The sequence below is a fragment of the Nematolebias whitei genome, chromosome 23 (genome assembly GCF_014905685.2).
Source record: "Nematolebias whitei isolate Nwh7 chromosome 23, NemWhi1, whole genome shotgun sequence".
NCBI classification, from domain to species: Eukaryota; Metazoa; Chordata; class Actinopteri; order Cyprinodontiformes; family Rivulidae; genus Nematolebias; species Nematolebias whitei.
The window spans coordinates 7,583,013-7,594,236 of NC_056520.1; the positions used below are offsets into that span (position 1 = coordinate 7,583,013).

An 11,224-nucleotide genomic window follows, 5' to 3' on the forward strand; every position below is an offset into this window, starting at 1 on the left:
CCCACCTCATCGACAACTGCTGGCACTGATGTAGTGCTAAGCTAGCGGTGCGCAATAAAGATACGCTTAGCTAAAAAGCACGCATACTCCTACTACTACCCTCCACCCCGTCAACTGCTGGTACTGACGTAGTGCTAAGCTAGCGGCACGCAATACAGACGCGCTTAGCTAAAAGGCTACTGATGTAGTGCTCCACTTCACTCACGCATACTCCTAGTCCTACCCCCCACCTCATCGACAACTGCTGGCACTGACGTCGTGCTAAGCTAATGGCGTGCAATACAGATGTGCTTAGCTAAAAAGCATGCATACTTCTACTCCCACCCCCCACCTTGTCTACATCTGCTGGCACTGATTTTGTGCTAAGCTAGCCGTGCACAATACAGACGCGCTTAGCTAAAAAGCTACAGATGTAGCGCTCCGCTTCTTTCACACATACCCCCCACCCTGTCGACATCTGATGGCACTGACGTTGCGCTAAGCTAGCGGCATGCAATACAGACATGCTTAGCTAAAAAGCTACTGATGTGGTGCTCCACTTCTCTCACACATACTCCTAGTCTTACCGCCCACCTCATCGACATCTGCTGGCACTGATGTAGCGCTAAGCTAGCGGCGTGCAATACAGATGCGCTTAGCTAAAAAGCTACAGATGTAGCGCTCCGCTTCTCATGCATACTCCTACTTCTACCCCCCACCTCATTGACAACTGCCGGCACTGACGTAGTGCTAAGCTAGCTGCACGCATTACATATGCACTAGCTAAAAGCTACTAATGTAGTGTTTTGCTTCTCTCACGCATACTCCTACCCCCCCCCCCCCCCCCCCACACACACACACACACACACATACACAACTGACAACTGCTGGCATAAAAGTAGCGCACGTCTCTCTAACCTCTCCCCATCTACAAAAATCCTCGAAGAGATGAGCGCCCTGCCAAGGCCAGTAGGGGAAATGCTGATTTGTCATATCCATCTTGCGTTCTTTCTCTCTGACAATATTCCTGCGTGCTTTGCGTACGTTTCAGGTGGTTTACCTGACCGCCACCTTCCCGTACGTCATGCTGTTCGTGCTACTGGTGCGAGGGGCCACGCTGCCTGGAGCTACGCAGGGCATCATCTACTACCTCAAACCAAACCACACCCGCCTGGCTGACCCACAGGTACAAAACCACTCCTCTTACGAGGCAGATTTATTACATTTTATTTTTAAAAAAAGTGTCCTGGGGGGTACAAGTTCTTTTAGGTGCTCTTTCAGGCGGTATAGCAGCTCTCGTAGTCGATCTCAGGTGAGTGGGAGAACACCTCGTGGGTTTTGCTTCAGGGTTTCAAGCATCTTGGATGACCTCAACTCCAGACGAAGCTCACCTCTCCTTTCGTCTCCTCTCGTTTCTCTGTTTCTCTGCAGGTATGGATGGATGCAGGCACCCAGATATTTTTCTCTTATGGGATCTGCTTGGGGAGCCTCACAGCCCTGGGCAGTTACAACAAATACAACAATGACTGCTATAAGTGAGACTCTGTCGCGCGCACACACACTGACGGAGCAGCTCCACGACACGCCAAACACACACCTCACGCCGACTTTTTCCACTGAAACGTAAGACGTTCGCTCCCACCGGCTTCCAGAAGGAATGGCAGGAATGGAAAGAGAAAACACACTGATATAGCCACACCTCAAAGAAAAGCCCCGGCTGCCATGTTTCCCACAGTACCCCCCCCCCCCCCCCCCAAACAAACTCGCAAAGAGAAACAAGCACTCCCTGGGATTTACGAAAATCGTTTTTTTTAACGCAGCTGTTTTTGTTCATGTGTGTTACAGAGACTCGTTCCTGCTGTGCCTCCTGAACAGCAGCACCAGCTTCCTGGCGGGCTTCGCCATCTTCTCGGTGCTGGGCTTCATGGCCGAAGAGCAGGGCGTGGATATATCCACTGTGGCCCAATCAGGTGAAGCCGGGCGTCCGAACGGAAACGGAAATCTCACCAAACGTGGAAAAATCCGCTTTTATCTAAACTAAATCACAACAGTCGATGAGCTTTTGTTCAAAATGTCATTTTAGTTTAGCACCACATCACGTGTAATTCTCTGCTTGAAGCTTTAAACGTATATCAGTCCACCACAAAAAGTAGTCCCCCACATATCCACAGTCTATCCATGTTCAGGTGAACAAGCTGAAAACAACGCCATGTTTTTTTTTTTAATTTTTATTATTTTATTTAAAGTCACCAGATGTATCACCTTTCAGCTGATGTGCTAACACATCGGCTCTCTTGAGCATTTTTTTAAATTTTGTTGCCGTTTTAAAATCAAACATGCTGAAGAAGTCTCTGCCAAATTTACCGTAATTTCCGGTCTAAAGCACGCACTGCAATATAAGCCGCGCACACTAAATTAAATAAAATACCAATTTTGTACATATATAAGCCGCGGGTGTTCACGTTGTAACACGAAATCTGTACATAGAAAGATGTCACAGAAAGATTTTTTTAACTTTTAATTAAATGTGTACCAGTAACATACAGAAATACGTACAGTACGGTAAATGTTAAACACGGATAGTTGGGGGGAAAAATAATACAGTAGCTTAGCAGGAGGTCAAGCTGTCCTGCTCCGTGGAGCAAAAGTGCTCTGTGAGCATGTGAGACTCACATGCTCTGCGCAGACAAGGGAATCCCCCCGTCATGGGGGAGTGGGGATTCCCCCCCTCCCCATTCTCTCCTCCCCTCCTCGTTTCATTGGTCCATTGTGACCTGTTAGGTAATTTCATTAATCATATTTTTTTTAACTTTATTTATACAAGTAGGCTCATTGAGCCTCCCCCTTCCAAGAGAGACGTGTACTGGGCAGCTATGTGAGCGCCCAAGCGTGACGAAGATCACTGTTTTTAGTGGCATAAAGCTCGTTAGCCCGTCAAAAAAAAATCCATTATTGCAGCGGGGTTCACAGCGTGTGGGGGGAAAGAAGTAGCAGCTTATACACCAGAAATTACGGTAATAAATATCCTGATTTAAAGTATATCTTGTAAAGTTTCAGATGGAAGCACCTCATAAAGCTGGACATTTTTGTCTTTTCAAATGGAAAGGTTTATATAAAAAAAAAAAAACTGCACCTTTAAGAACCTGAAAAAAAAAAATCTTAAAACGTCCTTATAGACAGCAGCAACAGTTTACTCATTAAAAACATTAATTAAGAGTTGAAATATTGACGAGTTCACCAAAACTATGAAAGAATTCAGATAAAAATCCAGTTTGTTCCTCTTCTCAGGGCCCGGCCTCGCCTTCATCGCCTACCCGAGAGCCGTAGCCATGATGCCTTTTCCTCAGCTCTGGGCGGTCTGCTTCTTCCTCATGATCATCATGCTGGGTCTGGACACGCAGGTAGGTGCTCACTGGGTTCTGATGTGTGTAGCTAAGCTGTGAACACACGCACTGTGATCACACACACGCCTCCTCTTTGACCCAGTTTGTGAGCCTGGAGGCGCTGATGACATCGGTGACTGACCTGTACCCCCACCTGATCCGACGAGGCCGCCGCAGAGAGCTGCTGCTGCTGTTCGTGTGCGTCGTCTGCTTCCTGATTGGACTCGTCATGGTCACACCGGTGAGTCGCCTTTAACCTGAAGGAAACTAGAGAAATCGCATTTCCTGCAGAAATGCAGTGTGAATAATTATTGCTGAAAATCTTGCTGAAAAACTGCTGAAATCATCTAAAAACAAGCTGAAATGGAAGCCTAAATTATCAGAAGACAGCAGAACGAACACGTATTTGCTGGATTAGGTTTAAATAAGTAGAAATGAGCACAAAAATTAAGAAATCAGCTGAAAAAGCTAAAATTAGCACAAAGAAATAGCTGAAAAGGCAGAAAGAAGCTTAAACCACCAGAAATAACTGGAAGGAACTTAAATGAGCTCAAAAATGTGGAATTAGCTGAAACAGCTAAAAATTGCATAAAACAGCTAAATAGTAGCTGAAATAGCAGAAAAAGCTGAAAGGAGCATAACCAGCTGAAATTAGCAGAAACAAGTTAATTAGCCTGTAAGTAACAGAAATTACTACAAAAACATGAATTTATCTGGAAGCAGCTTAAAAAAGGCTAATAAAAATCTAGCTGAAAAGCTAGAACAAGCTTAAATTAGCAGAAGAAAGCAGAAAGAACACGTTTGCCCAATTACCGTAGGCTGAAAGAAGCAGAAATGTGCACAAAAAAGTGGAAATTATCTTAAAACAGCTGAAACAACGACAACAAAAAAAAAGTTGAAAAGTAGCTAATAAGCAGAAAAACTTAAATTACCAGAAGGATGTGGAGTGAGCACATTTTTGCTGAATTAGGCTGACAAAAGTTTTAAATGAGTGCAAAAAATGTAGAATTAGCTGAAAAAGCTAAAGTTAGCATGAACAGCTAAATAGTAGCTGAAATGGTAGAAAAAGCTGAAACTTGCAGGAATAAGCTGAAAGGAGCAGAAAGAAGTCAGAAGCACAAAATGTTGTAGTTAGCAGAAATCATGTGAAAGAAGCACAAAACAGCTGAAAGTAGCTGAAAAAAAGTTAAAATTTGCACAAGGAAGCTGAAAACAAAATGTTTAAGGAGCAGTAAAAGGTTGTAAACAGATCTAAAGATTTGACGGATGTAAAATGAGCTCAATTTATTTTCTATGAGGAAAAAAAAAGGACAGAAAAGGCTAAATATTTCAAAAAGCTAGAGTTGCACCAATACCAAATAGCAGGATTGTCCTGAAAGAGCTGAATGTTTTGATATAAGATTTATTGAAATAGCACAAAAACTGCGGAACAAGAAAGATGCTGAAAAATCGTACGGAAGAAGTATAGTAACTATATTCATTTTAAAATTTGGAATTTCCTTCAGAAATAATAAAAAACAGATTTCTAATGCTCAGCTTCAGGTGATGCAAAGATTTATCTGGTTTGAAAGTGGAAGTACCGTAAATTAAATGTTTAGAATCATTCACAGCTTCAACATACCTGGATTCAGATATGAACTCTGCACTGGAACTGTAAGACTCAACAGTCGGACCTGGTTAGACTCATTACGTGACCAGGTCCACGAGACACCGTCCACATGAACCGCCAGGAAGTTGTTGAGTCTTTTCAAGACTTGGGCACGATACCTTGAATAATAAGTGAGGTACCGACTTTCATTTTGCTGTGTGGCTGTATCAAGGTGTAAGGAAGGACAAAATTGCTCCCTTTGCTCGCCAGGATCCGTCACTGCACCACCTCAGACAAGCGACAAAAAGACAAACCTACGTCTAATCTTATACAGTGTACCCCCTCCCCACTTGAATGCATTGCACCAAAAACATGTAGGTTTACTATGTAGCTTCGGAAACGAGTCACACGTTTTACTTGTATATAAATCATGGTGTCGTCTGCGTACAATTGAATGTTTCACTTGCAGTAGACAATCCTGAAGTCATTCAGTGGCTGAGCAGTCTTGTTGTTTAGGATTGGAACAATGACAGTTTGGGGGGGTCTTTGCTTCAGGGAGAGGAGTTTAATTATCTGGGCATCTTGTTCACAAGTGATGGTAGATGGATTGACAGATGGGGCCTTGTCTTCAGTAATGAAGGCATTGCCTCAGTTGATTGTTGTGAAGAAAGAATTAAGTCAAAGCTCTGGATTTACTGATCTTTATACGTTCCAACTTTCGTCTATGGTTATGAGGTTTGGATGATGACAGAAAGAATGAGATCCAGAATATAACCAGCTAAAATTAGCTTCCTTTGTAGGGTGGCCAGGCTCAGTTTTGGAGATAAGGTGAGGAGCCCCATCATCCCTGGGAGCTCAACGTAGAGCTGCTGCTCCTTCGTATCAAAAGGAGTCAGTTGAGGTGGTTTCAGTTAGGATGCATCCCTGTGGAGGTTTTCCAAGCAAGTCCCACTGGTAAGAGTACCTGGGGCCAACCCAGAACTCTCTAAGGTGATTGTGTATTTTCTTTGACCTGGGAACGCCTTCAGATCTCCTAGGGCGAGCTGGAAAGTGTTGCTAGGGAAAAGGGATCTCTGGGTTTCTCTTCTGGACCTGTTGCCTCCGTGACCCAACTTTGGATAAGTGGTAGAAGATGGAGAACAATGACAGTCTTTCCTTGTGTCACACTTTTAACATGTATACAAATCATGGTGTCGTCTGCATACGATCAATGGAAGGTCACACCATCTTAGAGCTATTCCAATCTGGCTTTAAACCTCTCCACAGCAGTGAAACTGCCCTGCTGAAGGTCTTTAACGACATCTTCAGATCCACAGATACTGGTGATTCTGTGCTGCTTGTCCTGTTGGACCTCACAGCCGCCTTTGACACCATTGACCATGAGATCCTCATTGCTAGGTTGGAGCAGTGGGTGGGCGTCACAGGGTCAGCCCTCAATTGGTTCAGATCTTACCAGGCTGACAGATCCTTTTGAGTCTCCATCAAGGATTTTAGTTCCGCAGAGGCAGAGCTTAAATGGGGGGGGTTCCGCAGGGGTCCATCCTGGGTCCCCTCCTATTCTCTTTATACCTGCTGCCGCTTGGTGCTATTTTCCGGAAACACAACATGCACTTCCACTTCTATGCCGATGACTGTCAAATTTACTTCCCCCTAAGACACAATGGTACATGCTCTATTCAACCGCTGCTCGACTGCCTGGCTGACATCAGGGACTGGATGGCTTTAAACTTCTTAAGTTTCAATGAAAAGAAGTCTGAAGTCATGTTGTTCCCTCCCAACGACACGGTCACAAACCACTGCATCGACCTCTCCGCTCTAACCCTGTCAGAAAAAAAGAGTCACTAATCTGGGAGTGATAATGGACCCTTCCCTGAAACTTAACAATCATGTTAACATGATTGTTAAATCATGTTTCTTCCAACTGAGGCGGCTGTCTAAACTGAAGCCCATATTGTCCAAAAATAACCTGGAGACAGTAATACATGCATTCATTACATCTAGGCTTGATTACTGCAATTCACTCCTGTTTGGTATCAGTCAGACCTCCATTGCACAACTACAACTGGTCCAGAATGCAGCAGCCTGATTTTTAACCAGTACAGGCAAAAGAGAGCACATCACACCAGTTTTGGCCTCCCTGCACTGGTTACCGGTTCACCTTCGAATCCAGTTCAAAATACTCCTGTATGTCTACAAATCACTGAACAGTCCCCCCCCCCATCTCTGATCTGCTACAACCGTATGTCCCACCACGTTCCCTGAGGTCAGCGGACCAGTTGCTCCTCACAGTTCCAGGAACTCGTCTTAAGCGCAGAGGTGACGGGGCCTTCTCTGTAGCAGGACCAAGACTTTGGAACGAGTTACCTCTGCTTGTCAGACAGGCCCCCATCCCTCTCGGTTTTCAAGTCCCGTTTAAAAACTCACTGCTATTCAGTAGCTTTCAACACCAGAGGATCTGTGTTTTGAACCTGTACGCTCCACACTGGTTAGTCGTCATTATCTGCATCGTTTTTTTGTCTATATTCTGATTTACCTCATTTTGTATTTTGCTTTGTGTGTTACCTGTTGTTCTGTCTGTACAGCACTTTGGTTGGCCTTGTTGCTGTTTTAAGTGATTTATAAATAAAGTGGTATGGTAAACTTTACACTTGGAGCAAACAAATGGAAGAGAATCGATCTACAACGAATATAGATCCCTGCGGAACACATGTTGACAGTTTATTAGCAGATGAGCTATGTTTTTATCTGCAAACAAGCTGATTTGGTGTTATTTAAGTAGCTTTGGAGACTCTACCTTGCTAAAATCTGGTGTTTTCATTCCAATTTGCAGCCGTTGAGTCGTTGTGGGAGAAACGGGCTGCCTGTCCGTTTGTTTGTAACGGTGTGAAACTAAGGAGCTTTTCTCTCTCTCTTGTGGATGAATGTTTCCACCTGGCTGCAGGGTGGTCTGTACGTCTTCCAGATCTATGACCACTTCTCCTGCAGCGGAGCCAGCCTGCTGCTCCTCTCCATCTTCCAGTCGTTGGCCATCGGCTGGGTCTACGGTACGAACCGCTTCCTCTCTTCGTTTATTTATGTTTACAGCGTTTTTGTTTTGACTGTTTCCGTTCTTTTTCTCTTCGCTTCTGTTCGACTTTTTTTCTTTTTAATCGCCGTCTCCATCTTCCGGTAATTAATATTTTATTTTGCCCTCATTTTCCATTTTTTGCCTCTTTACTTGCTTGTAAGCTCCTTTCCTGTCATTTCCAGTCTCACCTTTTTCCATGCTTTCTCCTTATATTATTATTTTCCATGAATCCTTTTCCAAATACATTTCCGATAATTCCCTTAATGCTGGTTCTTTTTTAACTTCCTTCTCGTATTTGCACCTATTTTCCTCTCATTTTTTTGTCTCCATTTTGTTGTTTTTCCTGCTTATATTCTTTCCTACTCCTCTCTCCTGTAATTCCTCTTGATTTAAATTCTTCCTGATTTTATGACTGACTTTAATTAAATTTCCTTCTTGCCAATAATAAATGTAATGTCCAGGATTTAATAGAAGCCGTCCACCTAATGCATTCCTCTCAGACCCAGCAGACTGTATATTAGGATGGCTGCCGCTGTAAGGAGACTGGCTCTGGGCCAGATCCCCCCACCCCCTTCTTGTCTGTCTCTAAAACCAGTCCTCGGGGCCCCCCGTCCCAGCCTGAAACGAGGCTTTAAAGTTGCACAAAACACAGTTTGTTTAACGGCAAAATAAAGTCAGAGCAATGTTTCAACAGTTAATTTTCAGGACAAACTGGCTGAGAATGAGTAAGAAACAAGCGAGCCTGTTTTTATGGCTCCCCCAGCAGCCGAGAGTCGAGACGGGGGCTGGGGGGGGGGCACCACGGTCATGACTTCAACTCTTTACAGCAGTTTTTAAAGAATCCACTTGCGGGTCAGGTGGTTCGTCTTTAGGAGCGAAGCACCGAACCAACGATACGGTTTCATCCGCAGGAGCCGACCGCTTCAGCGCCGACATCAGAGACATGACCGGCTACGACCCGCTGCCCGTCTTCAGGCTGTGCTGGAGGTATTTCACTCCGGCTGTGTGCACTGTGAGTACTCTGTAGAAAATAAATCAGGTGAACGGTAGTTTAGGTTGCAGTTTTATCCTCGCGTTCATTTCCAACGACTCGAACGTAATCGAGATGAATTTATCCTTTTAAATCTAGTTCTCACGGGACAAAGGCTCCTGATGGCGTCTGTTCTCATTAAAGAGTTTACTTCTGTCTTAAGGCCACGTTTATATTTTCCCTGGTGCGCTGGTCTCCGTTGAGTCTGGGGAAGGGGCTCGTAGCTCCCGTCTGGGCCACCACGCTGGGCTGGCTCCTCACCCTCTCCTCCGTGTCCCTGCTTCCCATCTGGGCCGTCTACGCCCTCGTCACCACTCCAGGAACCGTGCCGCAGGTGACGCCCGTGTCTTTAGAACAGTCCACCACACACACACACAAAATGCGATCGTTTAAACTCCTTTTCTCTCTCCGCAGCGCTTCCAGCACCTCTGCAGTCCCGCCAAAATCAAGTCCTCCCTGGCGCTCCATCAAATCTCCAGCAACGGGTTGATGCGGGCCTACGCCCACGTGCCGCCTCTCACCGAGAAACCCACGGAGCAAATCGTGGAGCTCATCTAGGAGAAGGCGACATGACGACGACTCAGACAGGAAGTTTCAAGCTGCTGGATCCTCACCGGACGTCACCGACGAAACGAAATCGAGGGTTGACGAAATGAATTTGGTCTGAGACGAAAACTCACGACTCTTAAAAAGACGTTTTGTTTACATTCTGTTTTTGAAGATGACCAAGGAAGTATCAAGCGCAGGATGTTCCCGGTCCACATGTCTCCACACCAAGAACTGCTGGTTGAAGTCCCAGCTTCTTATTTATTTCCGGTTCGGTCACTACGCGAGGACCGCCCGATCCCGTTAAAGACGCCGCTAACGTTCCGTTAGCGTGTCGGTGGTGCAGCTTCTTTGATACTATCCTCTCTACGAGAGACAACAGATCGCCAGCGTGTCTGCTGATGTGACTCCATGAGTCAGACGTGTGCTAGTCACCGAGTCAATTCAGAAAATTGTTTCTGAACGCGTTTTACACCCGGTGGAGTCGCACTAGCCAAAATCACACTTTAGCTGCCAAAACATCGAGAGCTTCGCTTAAACAGAAAGTTCAGAGCTTAAAGCGTGGAGTTCTGTGGAAAAGTTATAACGATTAATATTTTATTTGTAACTTTTTGGACAAACTCTGAGGAAATAAAGTTTAGTTCTGAACGTATTGACAGGTCGACGGTTAGTTCGAGTTAAGTCGAGAATAATTTAAAATGCCTTAAAACCTCTGCCGATTGTGCGCTACGTGTTTATCGCAGCAGAAACGTTCTGATGTTCCTGCTAGTTGGTTAAACAACCAGTGTCTTTCACCCTGAAAGAAATGTCTTCCTGAGGCCAGACCAAAAAATAAAGAAAGAACAAGTAGAAGGATCTAATAATCATAATAATAAACAAAATCAGCCTCCTCGAAGAAGTGGTTCCTCAGTGACCTCCTGCCTGAGAGGAACCGGATGAACTGTGTGAGCTGGATGGGTGGGGTCCAGTGTTGCCAGGTGAGAAATGTAGGATTATCGTACTAGAGACATAAAATTATCATATTTTCAGGGAAATTATCGTACACCCGTCATAACCAAAATAAAAAAATCTATTGATACACTATAGTAGTGATGGGTCCGCTTCCAGACCGGCTCTGCTTCTTCTTCTTTTCTTCACTCATGGGGCGGGTGCAGCGGACTATTCAGCCAATCATGGCCGTTGTTCTCAGGCACTCGCATACACATCACTCGTAGGTCACATTTAGAAAAACACGATTGGCTGGAATTTTCAGCCAATCGTGCATCTGTTTGCCTTCAGGGTTCGCACAAAAAGTCCGACAGTTAGTTGCGAGAGGCTGATGACAACCGATTACAACCACACGTTCACAGAATGGAAAATTATCTTATATTTGGCCTTTTTTGGGATTATTGATCGTACAGAGGGAAAAATTGTTGTACAACTACGATAATTATCGTACACCTGGCAACACTGGTGGGGTCCCCAGTAAGGTTCTTCACTCTAGTTCCGCATCAGTATTTTTTGCTCTAGTTCCGCATCTGTAACAATCTTCGTTCTAGTTCAGCATCAGTAACGTTCTTCGCTCTAGTTCCGCATCTGTAACAGTCTTCGTTCTAGTTCCGCATCAGTAACGTTCTTCACTCTAGTTCTGC

The 11,224-nt window shown here is 44.9% G+C and overlaps 1 protein-coding gene across 1 annotated transcript in view; it reads left to right on the forward strand.

The window, feature by feature from the left end:
* The window catches only part of LOC119428730 (sodium- and chloride-dependent GABA transporter 2-like), a 17,468-nt gene extending 7,863 nt beyond the window's left edge, over positions 1-9,605 (forward strand). Inside the window, exons 6-14 of the mRNA XM_037696402.1 lie at positions 1,031-1,165; positions 1,411-1,514; positions 1,825-1,949; positions 3,268-3,380; positions 3,466-3,603; positions 7,892-7,994; positions 8,929-9,029; positions 9,211-9,381; positions 9,462-9,605. Of these exons, the coding sequence (XP_037552330.1) occupies positions 1,031-1,165; positions 1,411-1,514; positions 1,825-1,949; positions 3,268-3,380; positions 3,466-3,603; positions 7,892-7,994; positions 8,929-9,029; positions 9,211-9,381; positions 9,462-9,605 (1,134 nt within the window). The remainder of the gene's footprint in view (positions 1-1,030; positions 1,166-1,410; positions 1,515-1,824; positions 1,950-3,267; positions 3,381-3,465; positions 3,604-7,891; positions 7,995-8,928; positions 9,030-9,210; positions 9,382-9,461) is intronic.
* Positions 9,606-11,224: the final 1,619 nt, after the last annotated feature.